The 15,768-nt window shown below is 39.6% G+C and overlaps 1 protein-coding gene across 4 annotated transcripts; it reads left to right on the top strand.

The window, feature by feature from the left end:
* The first annotated feature begins 55 nt into the window (after window positions 1-55).
* Window positions 56-14,099, top strand: ANKRA2 (ankyrin repeat family A member 2). 4 transcript variants are annotated; one of them, XM_047730149.1, is made up of 10 exons: window positions 57-382; window positions 642-740; window positions 3,803-4,195; window positions 4,860-5,018; window positions 7,888-7,953; window positions 10,229-10,326; window positions 10,818-10,943; window positions 11,465-11,531; window positions 12,210-12,290; window positions 13,582-14,099. In XM_047730149.1, the coding sequence occupies exons 3-10, from the start codon at window positions 3,907-3,909 to the stop codon at window positions 13,635-13,637; spliced, it is 942 nt and encodes a 313-aa protein (XP_047586105.1). In that variant the 5' UTR covers window positions 57-382; window positions 642-740; window positions 3,803-3,906; the 3' UTR covers window positions 13,638-14,099. The 4 variants fall into 4 exon arrangements, with proteins under 4 accessions (XP_047586106.1, XP_047586105.1, XP_047586103.1 ...); XM_047730147.1 differs by lacking the exon at window positions 642-740 and having other exon boundaries at window positions 58-382; XM_047730148.1 differs by lacking the exons at window positions 57-382; window positions 642-740 and adding an exon at window positions 409-598.
* The last annotated feature ends 1,669 nt before the right edge of the window (window positions 14,100-15,768 follow it).

Raw genomic sequence — 15,768 nt, 5'->3', positions numbered from 1 at the left:
GTGACGTGTGACGTACGCACACGCGTCTTACGCGTCCTGAGAGTCGCAGGGGCGGATCAGGAGGGCGGGGCGATGGGAGAGGAGGAGACGTGATCGGAGGGCCAGATGGGTGTTGCACTAGTGATCCAGAAGGGCCTACTGAAGTGACCCAGTCACTGTAGTATTCGGGCAGTAAAGACCAAGCAACAGCATTTTTTTTTAAAAACACAAAACCAAAAACTGGAAGGCCTTTCGGCTGCAGTGACGCGAAACGTTTTTTTGGCCAGAAACCGAAAGAAGAAATCGGAAGTGACGTCGCGGTCAAAACAAGCCGGGGTTTGGGGGCCTGCTGTGAATCTGTGGCTGCAGATGGAAAGGCCCAACTCGCTGTCGGCTGTCGAAGGTAGTCGCGAGGCCCTGCGCTCCCGCGCAGTCGGCCTCCCGCCCCTGTCCCCCTGACTCTCCCGCCGTGGGTGAACCAGAGTTTCCTCCCGCGGTCCTTGAGCTGTGCTGGGATTTTTCGGGCAGAGTTGGCGGGTGGCGACCGAGCGGACTTCCCTTCCTACAAGTGTCCCCTCCAGCGAGCTTCTGTCTTGGGACGCTGGGACACCTGTCGCCTGTGAGGCGTCATTCATTTTCATAGCACCTTCCTTTCCTTGTAGGACGACTTCAGGATTAGGAAGAACCGGGCGGCTCCACTGCGGGCTAGCACAGTCGCCCAGCGTGTCTCTCCCTTCATCCCTGGGCTCTGACGGATCGAGGTGATCCTAGGCCATACCTCTTTTTCTCTCCGCCTCCTACTCTTGATCATGTTTCCCCTCTCCTTCTCCTAGTCTTCAAAATCTTAGCTTAACCAATTTGGCTCTTCTCCTATAGAGCCGTGGCAAGACAGCGTTCTGTTTTCACTTCCTCCTTTCCCAGGTTCTCCGCTCAAAGGCCGGTAGTTCCATTCCGTCTATAAACCCTGATTTATGACATGGAAGATGTTTAGAGCTAGAAAGAATATTAGAGATGTCTGTTTCAACCACCCACATTGTATAGATTAATAAAATGAGTTTCGGAAAACGTATGTGATTTTTCTTTCCAGGGTTGCACAGCTAGTTGTTAGTGACGTTGAACATGCAAAGCCGAATCTAATTAGCAAGCCTTTGTTGAGCATCTTGCAGGGTGATTTCAGGATAGAAAAGAATATAAAACGATGTTCGTATTCAAATCGGAAAACACTTCTGGAACACCTGGTAGGATCAGGCTCTGCTTGTGTGCAAAGATTAGTAAGAGTGTTCTCCATCCTAGAGAAGTTTTCAGTTTCTTTGGAGTAAGTGGAAACTTTCAAGAGAATGATAAATGCTAAAAATAGAAATAAATGCAGTGTGCTAAGAGAGCTCAGGGGATTGCATCTAGGCCAGCTCTGGGTAGGAGTCTGTGGGAGATGCTTCTTCCCTCAGGAAGAAATGTATTCACATCTTGCAATACATTTTTAAAGCCCTCTTCATTGCACTCCCATCCCTCTTTGAATCACAGCTCAATTTCTGTTTTGGTTTCCTTCTTTCCTTTTGCTAAAGGATATTGACTTTGTTACCTGTTACTTTCTTACTATTATTATTACTACTACTACTACTATTTGTTATTTCTTCACCTCTTGTCCTTTGGAATTTTGGATTAGTTTAGTGCTGCTTCTTATTTTAGTGGTCAAGGTGCTCTATCCAAAGAGCTGCATAGGTCCTTCATAATGTATAAGCTCCCTTTTTCTTTTCTCTACATAGGAAATAACAGTTAATTACCCTCACTACTCAAAGGATTGTTATAAGGATCAATCTTGGAATATGTTTTAAAACTGAAAATAGTAGTTACCTATAAATGTATGGTTTGTCAACCTCTGCTCCACTGTAATCCTAATGCGTTTTTCTTTTTAAATTCCAATTTTAAAAAACCCTGCATCCTCTCGAAATTTCTAAGAGGCAGTAAACCCTAACATGAAAAGATTAACTAGATGTTTTAATTTCCTTCTCCCTGTATCAGGGATTATTATATGCATAGGGTATTTATAATCTTGAAATTTTTCATTTTTTTAGAATCAATTTTAGGTACAATAATGAAATTCTCTTGAAATTATATTAAGGTTCATAGGGAAGTGCCAGTGATTGCTAAAAACTCATTATAAAACAGTAGCAGATGATTCTATAACAGTGTGCTTACAATCTATGCTGTGAGAGTTTGCATTTATTGAATTCATGTCTTAATTATCTGTATTTGAAAAAAATCATTTATTTATACTTAATTCTTATTTCTTAATACTTATTATAAAAATTGAGATCTAAAAATTATAGTTTGATCCTAATGTCCTAGAGATAATAAAGTATAGGAAGCCAATCTATAATCTATGATTTCTATAGTAACAGTTTTCATAAAAACCTATTTTAAGTTACTAACATTTGAACTGCACAAAAACTGATAAATAAGTATATATTCAATTTATCCAAGAATCACAGGTGTTCTAGATACTAATAGACATGGGTACAACATGAGTTCTATATTAAATTCAAACTCAGAGCCATTTATAGGTATAGCATGTTAAAAGGTGAACTACATTTAAGAGTTTAGTTTTCACATCAAAGTGTTTTACATGAAAGTTTTTCACATGAAAATGTTTTAGCCATTTTAATTTATGAAATGAAGTCTTGGCACTTTAACATTAGAAGGTGGTTTAAAGAATCTAGCAATCAGGGGCGCCTGGGTGGCTCAGTGGGTTAAAGCCTCTGCCTTCGGCTCGGGTCATGATCTCAGGGTCCTGGAATCGAGCCCCACATCGGGCTCTCTGCTCGGCAGAGAGCCTGCTTCCTCCTCTCTCTCTCTGCCTGCCTGTCTGCCTACTTGTGATCTCTGTCAAATAAATAAATAAAATCTTTAAAAAAAAAAAAAGAATCTAGCAATCAGTGAAAGGATCACTGACTTGATCTATGAAAACAAAAAAATGTCAAATTTTTTTTTTTTAAGATTTTATTTATTTGACAGAGAGAGATCACAAGTAGACAGAGAGGCAGGCAGAGAGAGAGAGAGGGAAGCAGGCTCCCTGCTGAGCAGAGAGCCCGATGCGGGACTCGATCCCAGGACCCTGAGATCATGACCTGAGCCGAAGGCAGCGGCTTAACCCACTGAGCCACCCAGGCGCCCAAAAATGTCAAATTTTTGAGAAAAAATTCTATTAGGAATTTTTTACAATGTTTTGTCCCAATAGGAACTAGCTTCTTTCCATCTTGGTGAAGTGCCTCCAAGTCCTCTTTGGGCTTCTGCAGTAGCAGGAGTTTGGGGTAGTTCTGGAGCCTGGGAATGCTAAGATCAGAGGGGCAGCATGGTTGTGTGCTGGTGAGGGCACTCTTCCTGGTTTACAGCTGCCATCTGCTTGGTCTGTTCTAACTTGGTGAAAGAGCATAAAAGTTTCTTTTCATTGTTACCTTGATCTTCTGTTCATTTGGCAATGTTCAAGAATAGGAAAGGGGAGAAAGAGTAAAATTGTTGAAACCTAGTGATGAAAGTGAGAATGTTACTGTATTTCATTTAGTCTTTACCAAGATCCCATGAGGTTAATGATGACACCTCCATTTTACAGGTGAGAATGAGGCTTAGAGAGGTTGAGTAATGCACAGGTGCACATAGCTAGTAAGTGACGAAGCTTAAATTCATACCCAGGTGTCTGCCTCTGAACATTGTATGCTTACTATTAGCATACTACTACTACTATGTGTCGGTGCCTATAAGAGCACTCTTTGCTTATTTTGTGTACTTTAGCTGAGTTGATATGATATTTTTAATTTTTTTCTTTCAGATTTTTCAATAGCTGAATTCCAAGAACACAGTGGATACCACTCCTATAAAACAAAGAGGAAATCATGAAGAAATGTTTTAGTTATTGAAACTACAGTTGAAATCATGGCTACATCAGCAAATCTGGATATTGGAGCCCAGCTGATAGTGGAAGAGTGCCCCAACAGTTACAGTCTAACTGGCATGCCAGACATTAAAATAGAACATCAGCTGGACTCAAATGCAGAAGAAGGATCCGCTCAGGGTGTTGCCATGGGAATGAAATTCATATTACCTAACCGATTTGATATGAACGTGTGTTCTCGATTTGTGAAGTCCTTAAATGAAGAGGATAGTAAAAATATTCAAGATCAGGTTAACTCTGACCTGGAAGTGGCATCTGTCCTATTTAAAGGTTGAAAGTTATGGTATAAATATCTGCATTTGTTTTTGTTTATTTTGTTTTCTGGTTTTTGTTTTTTTTTTCCTTTTTTGATCATGAGATTGTGAGTTTGGAAGTCATACTTTAATATGATTTGAAAGTCATACTTTAATATGATTTTTTAGGATCTCACCAAAACCAAAACTAAATTAATTTCATGTTATTTGATCTCTATAAGGATATGTTGATTTTTAAAAATTTTTCTTGCTTGACCTTTGTTTATTTACAAATTCAAGTTTCTTATTGTACTCTTTAAAGTGACAGGAGAAAAAAATTATTCATGCCTTTTAAGAAATGAATTACCTTACTGTTCCCTATTCCACAAATATTTGATTGGCATCACCTTCCCATAGTTTAATGCATTGATGTTTTCCTCATATTGTAGACTTACTTTTACAACAATCTATTGAATAAAAAAACTAATCTCAGAATAAAATCACTCAAGATTAATACAGATTTTTTTCTGAAACTTCCACTGTGATAATGCAGAATTTTTACAGCAAAGAATAATATCACTTGAGAAACAGTTGAAGATCTACCTCATGTATTTCTTTTTTAATGTAAACATTGACATAGAATTTTGAAATGTTTTGTCATTAAAATATTATTTTAACGTGTTTAAATTTATTTTACTTAGCTGAATGCAATATCCATACATCTCCTTCTCCGGGAATTCAAGTAAGACATGTCTATACTCCCTCTACAACAAAGCACTTCTCACCAATTAAACAGTCAACTACTTTGACCAACAAACACAGAGGAAATGAGGTCTCAACCACACCTCTATTAGCAAATTGTAAGTATATCCCAGTAATGTATTAAAATATTCCTATTACTAACATAATGCTTTCAAGAGTTTGGCTTTGAAACTTTTTCTTTAAATGTGAATTTTATTTTGGAAAGCTTAAGTGATGTCTTGATAATTCTAGTAATTTAAAATTTTTTTCACAATATTACCACATAATCAAATATTTCATGTTTTATATTTGTTAAGAACAAATACGGATTTTTTTTAAAAGATTTTATTTATTTATTAGAGAGAGCACACACAAGTAGGGGGAGCAGGAAAGGGAGAAGCAGACTGTCTGCTGAATAGGGAGCCCAATGCGGGACTCGATCCAGGACCCCAGAATATGACCTGAGCTGAAGACAGATGCTTAACAGACTGACCCACCCAGGCACCCCAAGAACAAATACAGATTTTAATACAGACTTTATATAGGTTTATATAAATACAGGTTTATATTTGTTTATACACATACAGATTTTATACAAGTTTTCATTTTTTTTTTTTTAAAGAGAGAGAGTTGGGGAGGGGAGAGGCAGGGAGAGAGGGAGAGAGAGAATCTTGTAAGCAGGCTCCATGCCCAGCACAGAGCTGTCACTAGGGTCTATCTCAGGACCCTGAGATCATGACCTGAGCAGAAATTGAGAGTTGGACACTTAACGCCTGAGCCACTCAGGCGCCCCTACAGGTTTTCATTCTTTTTTTTTTTTTTTTGAAGATTTTATTTATTTGACAGAGAGAGAGATCACAAGTAGGCAGAGAGAGAGGGGGAAGCAGGCTCCTGCTGAACAGAGAGCCTGATGCAGGACTTGATCCCAGGACCCTGGGATCACGACCTGAGCCAAAGGCAGAGGCTTAACCCACTGAACCACCCAGGTGCCTTCAGGTTTTCATTCTTTTTTTTTTTTTTTTTAAAGATTTTATTTATTTATTTGACAGAGAGAGATCACAAGTAGACGGAGAGGCAGGCAGAAAGAGAGAGAGAGAGGGAAGCAGGCTTCTTGCTGAGCAGAGAGCCCGATGTGGGAATCGATCCCAGGACCCCGAGATCATGACCTGAGCCGAAGGCAGCAGCTTAACCCACTGAGCCACCCAGGCGCCCTTCAGGTTTTCATTCTTAAAACCTTTATAGTCTTACTGTAACAAACAATTTGTCACTCTGAACTTTGTCCACACTAAGACATTGTGAGTGTTTTTCTGTTCTTGGAGTGCAGGGAGTGCACAATTAATCATTTATTCAAGGTCACACAGCTAATTAGCCACAACTAGGTCTGAATTCAAGAATTTTTTTTTTAAAGATTTTATTTATTTATTTCACAGACAGAGATCACAAGTCAGACAGAGATCACAAGTAGGCAGAGAGGCAGGCAGAGAGAGGTGGGGAAGCAGGCTCCCTGCCGAGCAGAGAGCCCGATGCAGGGCTCGATCCCAGGACTCCAGGATCATGACCTGAGCCGAAGGCAGAGGCTTTAACCCACTGAGCTACCCAGGTGCCCCTGAATTCAAGAATTTACTCTTGAAGTCATTTTTTCATTTACTACCTCACTCCAAAGTTAAGAAAAACCCATGGAGTCTTGAAATAATGATATTTGGGATTTCAAAGGACTTAATAAAAAGACAAAAGGTATGTCTTTGTGTGTTTTAGATCCAACATCCTTACAAGTTTGGATATTGAGTTAGCATTTTATTTTATTTATTTATTTATTTTTTTTTAAGATTTTATTTATTTATTTGACAGAGAGAGATCACAAGTAGACGGAGAGGCAGGCAGAGAGAGAGAGAGAGAGAGAGAGAGGGAAGCAGGCTCCCTGCCGAGCAGAGAGCCCGATGCGGGGCTCGATCCCAGGACCCTGAGACCATGACCTGAGCCGAAGGCAGCGGCTTAACCCACTGAGCCACCCAGGCGCCCCTGAGTTAGCATTTTAAAAATTAAATACCGGCGGGGCGCCTGGGTGGCTCAGTGGGTTAAAGCCGCTGCCTTCAGCTCAGGTCATGATCCCAGGGTCCTGGGATCGAGCCCCGCATCGGGCTCTCTGCTCGGCGGGGAGCCTGCTTCCCTTCCTCTCTCTCTCTGCCTGCCTCTCTGCCTACTTGTGATCTCTGTCTGTCAAATAAATAAATAAAATCTTAAAAAAAAAAAAAAATTAAATACCGGGGCGCCTGGGTGGCTCAGTGGGTTAAACCGCTGCCTTCGGCTCAGGTCATGATCTCGGGGTCCTGGGATCGAGTCCCGCATCGGGTTCTCTGCTCAGCAGAGATCCTGCTTCCCTCTCTCTCTCTGCCTGCCTCTCCATCTACTTGTGATCTCTCTCTGTTAAATAAATAAATAAAAATCTTTAAAAATTAAATACCTAAGCCATCTCTTTGATTGATGGGATCTTTAGCAGTTTGCATTGCTAATAGTTGATCATAACAGTTTGTGTATTCATTGATAACAATACTTTGCAGATGTCAGAATTGCCTTAAACATATATCAATTCTCAGGTACAGAATAGCTACTTGTAATGTTAGAATATGTGTTATATATATAGATATATATATAATTTTTTTTTAAGATTTTATTTATTTATTTGATGGAGATCTCAAGTAGGCAGGCAGAGAGAGAGAGAGGAGGAGGCAGGCTCCCCACTGAGCAGATAGCCCGATGCGGGGCTTGATCCCAGGACCCTGGGATCATGACCCGAGCTGAAGGCAGAGGCTTTAACCCACTGAGCCACCCAGGCACCCCTTTAGGATATATTTTAGGTTAAATTTTTTTAAACAATAAAATAAGAGGTTTTTTTTTTAGAAAAAAGAATTGCTGCACAAATATGAATGACATGACGAACGCATACTCTCTAGGTAGAAAAACATGAAGCTTATTGTGGTATCTTTTCAGCTTTATCTGTTCATCAGTTGGCTGCTCAGGGAGAGATGCTCTACCTAGCTACTCGGATTGAACAAGGTAATAGCCTGTTTTTTTAACTGTGCTTAAAACATATTTAATTGGATTTATTCGATTTTTGTTTTATTTTAATATAGGAAAGTATAAAGACAAAAAACAATAGTTGCATAATCTCACCAGGCACATAACTCCATAGGTAGTAAAAAAAAATAAAGCACTACAAAGTACAAAAGTTACAGCCTCCCTTACCACCTTTTCCCCAGAAGTAAACATTATAAATTTCTTATGTTTTCAGGAAACTCTTTTATTTTATTTTATTTTTTTTTAAAGATTTTATTTATTTATTTGACAGAGATCACAAGTAGGCAGAGAGGCAGGTTGGGGGTGGGGGTGGGAAGCAGGCTTCCTGCTGAGCAGGGAGCCCAATGTGGGCTCGATCCCAGGACCCTGAGATCATGACCTGAGCCAAAGGCAGAGGCTTAACCCCCTGAGCCACCCAGGCGCCCCGTCAGGAAACTCTTTTAGAAAACATTCCTGTTTATTTTTAGGATTATGTGTGAAAATATGCATTTACTTTTTGGTATGTACACAAGAGGGAAGATATTATCACACTGCATTGTACTTTTTTTCACTTAATTGGAGATCTTTCCATATGAGCACATAAAGATTTATTTCTTTTTATTTCTCTCTTTTTTTAAGGATTTTCTTTATTTATTTTGAAAGAGAGAGAGCATAAGCAGAGGGGAGGGTCACAGGGAGAAGGAGAAGCAGACTCCCTGCTAAGCGGGGGCCACCCCCCCACCAGACAGGACTCGATCCCAGAACCCTGGGATTATGACTTGAGCCAAAGGTAGATGCTTAACCAACTGAGTCACCCAGCTGCCCCTATTTCATTCATTTTTTTTTTAAAGATTTTATTTATTTATTTGACCGACAGAGATCACAAGTAGGCAAAGAGGCAGGCAGAGAGAGAGCAGGCTCCCCACTGAGCAGAAAGCCCGATGCAGGGCTCGATCCCAGGACCCTGAGATCATGACCTGAGCTGAAGGCAGAGGCTTTAACCCACTGAGCCACCCAGGCACCCCTATTTCATTCTTTTTAATAGGTCCATAGTTTTGCACTGTATTGCTGCATACATACATACTGTATTTTTATTTTTAACCAATCTCTTTGGTGATGGTTGATTTTAGTTTCTTGGTATTAAGTAACATTCCTGTTGGCATTCTTTTTTTTTTTTTTTTTTTAAAGATTTTTTATTTATTTATTTGACAGAGAGATCACAAGCAGGCAGAGAGGCAGGCAGAGAGAGAGGAGGAAGCAGGCTCTCCGCCGAGCAGAGAGCCCGATGCGGGGCTCGATCCCAGCACCCTGAGATCATGACCTGAGCCGAAGGCAGCGGCTTAACCCGCTGAGCCACCCAGGCGCCCCTCTTTTTATGTATAGTATAAGTTCCTACAAGTTTATTTGCTGGGTCAAAAGGTATATGGATTTTTTGCTTTTACATATATTGCCAGGTATTTGTCCTATCCTCACTCCAGAGTTACAGTTTGTATTTCCCCATAACCTCAGTGACACAAAGTATTATCAGATTTTAATCTTTGCTAATCTCGGGTGAAAAATCTCACACTGGTTTTGTTTAGATTTTTTTTTTTTAAAGATTTTATTTATTTATTTGACAGAGCGAGAGATCACAAGCAGGCAGGGAGGCAGGCAGAGAGAGGAGGAAGCAGGCTCTCCGCAGAGCAGAGAGCCCGATGTGGGGCTCGATCCCAGGACGCTGGGATCACGACCCGAGCCTAAGGCAGAGGCTTTAACCCACTGAGCCACCCAGGTGCCCCTTATTTAGATTTTTTGAATTAGGGTCTATTTAGGCTCTTTTGTATGTTAACTGCCTGATATATATTGATATATATGACCTCATCTAAATTTTAAAAATTCTTTTTTTTGTTATTTACGTTGCATATTTTTTTTTTAACCAGTCATTTTCCTTTGATTCTCATGTTTTCAACAGAAGTTTAACATTCTGTAGTGGTAAATTTATTTTTTTCCTTGTAACTTCTGAGTTTTATATCCTTCTTCAAAAGGCTGTTCTACTTCAAGATTATAAATAATGGAGGAACACCTTTGCTTATTAGTTAATTAACTTAGCTAATTAAACACGTGGAAGAAGAAAAAGTTAATGGTACAAACTCACATAATAGGACAGCAAATAAGTCAGCAGGAAGTGAACCTCATTGAGTAGTATAATCCACCTTTTAGAATGTCAGTATTTTCATAATGATATTAATAGATGGTTGTTAAATTAGATTACAAAAATTGTTTTTCTTTTAAATAGAAAATGTTATCAATCACACAGATGAAGAAGGATTTACTCCTTTGATGTGGGCTGCAGCACACGGGCAAATAGCTGTGGTAGAGTTTCTACTTCAAAATGTAAGGAAACTGCCTTGGAAAATGTGTACATGTAGTTACTTAAGTCTTGAGTAAAGATTTTGTATCTCCAGCCAACTAGATGTAATGGTAGAGGATCCAAAAAAGGTTTTGCACGCTTTTTGTATTCTTGTGAAACGTGGATCTAGTTGGGCAGATAAGACTAATCATACATGAAACAGCAAGGGAGAATCTCATGCCTGGCTCCCTCAGAGTGCAGTGGGAACAAAAGAATGATCAGCATTGTAGGAGAAGCTTCATGGGGGAGATGTAACTTAACTCCAGAGTGGAAGGATAGTTAGCCTCAAGATAGAGGGAGAAAGGAAGGCCTCCAGACAACCGTGATAATAAGGACATCCGTGAGTAGAAGTTTGCATTATTAAGTGAAGAACATTAGTTGGCCTAAGTACTGAACTGTAATTCTTATTGACAGAAATAATAATATTCTTATTTAAATGAATTGAAAAGTCTTTTATCTCTCCTTGCCACTCCAGGGTGCTGATCCCCAGCTTTTAGGAAAAGGTCGAGAAAGTGCACTCTCATTGGCCTGTAGTAAAGGCTACACAGATATTGTCAAAATGCTGCTTGATTGTGGAGTTGATGTAAATGAATATGATTGGGTGAGTCTATAGTACTGACTTTTATTTATTTTTTTTATTTTTTATTTTTTTATTTATTTGACAGACAGATCACAAGTAGGCAGAGAGGCAGGCAGAGAGAGACAGGAGGAGGAGGCAGGCTCCCTGCTGAGCAGAGAGCCCGATGCGGGACTCGATCCCAGGACCCTGAGATCGTGACCTGAGCCGAAGGCAGAGGCTTTAACCACTGAGACACCCAGGCACCCCCTATAGTACTGATTTTTAAAATACTGTAATAAATCCTAGGAATTATTTAGTTTGGAGAGACATAAAAAATTTTACTAGACATTTGGAAAAAATAGCTAATTAAACATGTAGAAGAAAAAGTTAATGGTATGAACTCAGTTATTCTGATTTAAATATTCTTCACAAAATATGAAAATTGCAAAAAAGATTGCCTTAAACGACTTTTACATACCGTTTTTAGTAAAACATCTCACAGCAACATTAAGTTATTCCACTCTTGCTCACCTTGAAAAACTAAATCACCTTTTCCTTTGCAGAATGGAGGGACACCTTTGCTTTATGCTGTACATGGAAATCATGTTAAATGTGTAAAAATGCTCTTAGGTAAGCCAATGAAAGTGATATTTAGAAAATACCATGTGAGGACTTTAATTTTTTTTTTTTTTAAAGATTTTATTTATTTATTTGAGAGAGAGGCAGTGAGAGAGAGCATGAGCGAGGAGAAGGTCAGAGAGAGAAGCAGACTCCCCATGGAGCTGGGAGCCCGATGCGGGACTCGATCCCGGGACTCCCAGGATCATGCCCTGAGCCGAAGGCAGTCGTCCAACCAACTGAGCCACCCAGGCGTCCCAGGACTTTAATTTTTAACAAGCTGGCTGCCCTGGTGTCACTCAAGAGAATGACTAACTATTATTAAATATTGTTAACTCTGCTGAAGCACCCGCGGCCACAGAGCTGCACATGGGAGAAGCAGCTCTGTCCTGCAGCACACCTGTGGTTGGAACATTTATCCCTGTTGCTTCCTCTTGAGGATCATGTCTGAATCCATCGTTGTTTTCCTGTCCACGGTGTCTGTGGCATAAGTTTTGTCTAAGGTTGTTGATGAGTTTCATCTGTTAGCGAGGACCCCTGTTTGTTTGAGGCATCCAACCCCTGACCCGCCAAAGTGGATTCTGTGCACTCTTTGCTGAGGATCTGTCCTGCCGTTTGCACTGAGCCAGGCACAGACAAACATACCTACATTTTCATTTTATTTATGCAGATTTTTCTGTTTTGGTACAGAAAATGGAGCTGACCCAACCATCGAAACTGACTCTGGGTATAATTCTATGGATTTAGCTGTAGCCTTGGGCTATAGAAGTGGTAAGTATTTTAGAACTGTCAGGTTTGTTTGTTTTTTTAAAGATTTTATTTATTTATTTGACAGAGATCACAAGTAGGCAGAGGGGCAGGCAGAGAGAGAGAGAGGAGGGAAACAGGCTCCCCACTGAGCAGAGAGCCCGATGTGGGGCTCAATCCCAGGACCCTGGGATCATGACCCGAGCTGAAGGAAGAGGCTTTATTTATTGATTGATTGATTGATTGATTGATTGAAGGCAGAGGCTTTAACCCATTGAGCCGCCCAGGCGCCCCTCAGGTTTTATTTTAATTGGTAAAACTCTGTAAATAGTACAGACTAGTGGACTAAACTGTTTTCATCATTTGTAGTCATAAATATGGCATGTTATCCTAACTCCTGACAGTAACTTTTAACTGTGGGCAAAATCAACAAATTCTTACAAAGTCTGGAAATGAGTTTGTTACTCTTAATTGACACCAACCCAAATAATTCATTGCAAGAGTACACACCTATTTACAGACAAGAGTTATTTAACATTTTTGTAGCAAATTACTTATAAAATGCTTTATAGTTGCCCTTTCTCTGTTCCTTAGAACACACCTTGTACGAGAACAGAATCCAGGAACTTGGACGATCACTAAGTCAGTGACAGGCTAAGTTTTAAGTGCACTAAGTAGTGTATTGCAATCTTACCATCATCAGAAAATGGGTATATCCTCAGAATAGGAGTATATCCTATATGCTCCTCAGTATACTGAGGAGTATATCCTCAGAATAGGAGGAATAACTTTATTTTATTTTACTTTTTAGTATTTTTTTTAATATTTTATTTATTTATTTGACAGACAGAGATCACAAGTAGGGAGAGAGGCAGACAGAGAGAGAGGAGGGGAAGCAGGCTCCCTGCTGAGCAGAGAGCCCAATGTGGGGCTCGATCCCAGGATCCTGGGACCATGACCCGAGCCGAAGGCAAAGGCTTAACCCACTAAGCCACCCAGGCGCCCCTACTTTTTAGTATTTTTAAAAGATTTTATTTATTTATTTGACAGAGAGAAAGAGTTGTCACAAGTAGGCAGAGAGGCAGGCAGAGAGGGAAAAGCAGGTTCCCTGCTGGGCAGAAAGCCCAATGCGGGGCTTGATCCCAGGATCCTGGGATCATGACCTGGGCCAAAGGCAGAGGCTTAACCCACTGAGCCACCAAGGTGCCCTGAAATAACTTTATTTTAAGGAAAAGTTGATGTTAAGTTGAACTTGACAGTTCTGTGTAAAATTTTATGATCAACATGCTGTGGTCTTGATAACCTGTCTGTTCAGTTCAACAGGTCATTGAGTCACATTTACTGAAGCTGCTTCAGAATATCAAGGAATAGACATAGTCATCAGGAAGTGTTGTCTGCCCTTCCATTTACTTTTCGGCTCTTATAAATGATAGTTTTGTTTACTTATAAATTTTTACCTCAGTTGCAAAATTTACTGGTTTTAGTAAGTTTTAATATTCCTCTGAATAATTCACTGGTTTATAATAAAATTAATGTTGATGCTTTTTTATAAATGTGTTTTACTGCATATTTAAAATTAAATTAATGTTTTGTGGCATGTAAATTTTTATGGTACAGATAGTTATCTGTCTTTGTATCAAGTGCTGTAATTTAACATTTTCAAAAATTACTCTACCCTGTTCATCTTCACTGTTGTATTAACTCATTGACTTCACACAGGTTTGCTATAAATCTAAAGGAAAAAAATTTGTTTTTGTTGAATTTAAAAATGCACAGTGTGATTGTTTACAAAATGATGTTATAAATAAATAAAGTACTTTTTCTGTTAGTTTGCATGGTAGTTTTTTTTTAATTTTAAAATTTTTTTTATTAACATAATGCATTATTAGCCCCAGGGGTACAGGTCTTTGAATCACCAGATTTACACACTTCACAGCACTCACCATAGCACATACCTTTCCCAATGTCCATAGTCTACCCCGCTACCCCCGGCAACTCTCAGTTTGTTTTGTGAGATTAAGAGTCTCTTATGGTTTGTCTCCCGATCCCATCTTGTTTCATTTATTCCTTTCCTACCCCCCAAACCTCCCACATTGCCTCTCAACTTCCCCATATCAGGGAGATCATACGATAATTGTCTTTCTCTGATTGACTTATTTCGCTCAGCATAATACCCTCTAGTTCCATCCATGTCATCGCAAATGGCAAGATTTCATTTCTTTTGATGGCTGCATAGTATTCCATTGTGTGTGTGTGTGTGTGTGTGTGTGTGTGTGTGTGTGTGTGTGTGTGTACCACATCTTTATCCATTCATCTGTTGATGGACATCTAGGTTCTTTCCATAGTTTGGCTACTGTGGACATATGCTGTTATAAACATTGAGGTGCAAGTACCCCTTCGGATCACTACATTTGTATCTTTCAGGTAAAGGTTTTTTTTTTTTTTAGTTAGTTAAAATTGATTACTTTGGGAGTTTTAGTTTAACCTCTGTCCTGTCAGGACACTACATTAGATCAAACAATATAATTAAAATAAATCAAATGTAAGTCAATCAACAAAGACTTGTCATTTTTAGAAATATATTCAGAATATTTTTCTCTTATAAATAAGTTTTTCAGGAGGAAACATTAGTCCTTCAATAAAAGTCAGATGTTCTTTAATTCCACTAAAGGAGCACAAACTTGTGTTACACCAAAATCTAGAAAAGAGCCATGAGCTGGAATTTTGCTTACCCAATGAGTGTGAGACTAGCGTTAAATTATTTCATCTGGAAAATAGATGTTACCTCGGTTATGATACTTGGTTTGCAAACCATATAAATTTCATCTAGTTGAAGCAAAAGGGAATTATGGAAAGACACAGAATGGAGAGGAAAGCTAAAAGAAGCAGGCAATACAAAGGAAGAAAACTAGGCCAGGGATCTCAATCAGGAAATCAGAGTCAATTGTTTTGGATGCTGTTTTGGTAATGTTTAGCTTAAAACCCCCTTGTCTATCATTGTGCTCAAGATTTAAGTTTCTAGGAGTGAGAAATCAAGGATGGGATATAAATAGACTGCTACATTGTGGAGTTGGGGGGAGAATGGGAATGTCTGGTTAACAATCCACCATCACCCCCAGACTTCCTGGAATACAAGAGGCAAAGGATGCCAGAAAGAAAACCACAGAGAGGGGCGCCTGGGTGGCTCAGTGGGTTAAGCCACTGCCTTCGGCTCAGGTCATGATCCCAGGTCCTGGGTTCAAGCCCCGCATCAGGCTCTCTGCTCAGCGGGGAGCCTGCTTCCTCCTCTCTCTCTGCCTGCCTCTCTGCCTGCTTGTGATTTCTCTCTGTCAAATAAATAAATAAAATCTTAAAAAAAAAAAAACCGCAGAGAAAGGAGAGAAAAATGATGGCTGTTCATTCCAAAGGCCATCTAAATAATATGTGAAAACAGCACTAGTGTTTCACCCATTGTCAGGCATAGATTTTAAATCAATTTTCCAGCACTTCTGATTGACTTATC

This window comes from Lutra lutra, chromosome 5 (assembly GCF_902655055.1).
Source record: "Lutra lutra chromosome 5, mLutLut1.2, whole genome shotgun sequence".
Taxonomy (NCBI): Eukaryota; Metazoa; Chordata; class Mammalia; order Carnivora; family Mustelidae; genus Lutra; species Lutra lutra.
The sequence above is the reverse complement of the archived record's forward strand: the minus strand, read 5'-3'. Positions and strand labels throughout refer to the sequence as shown.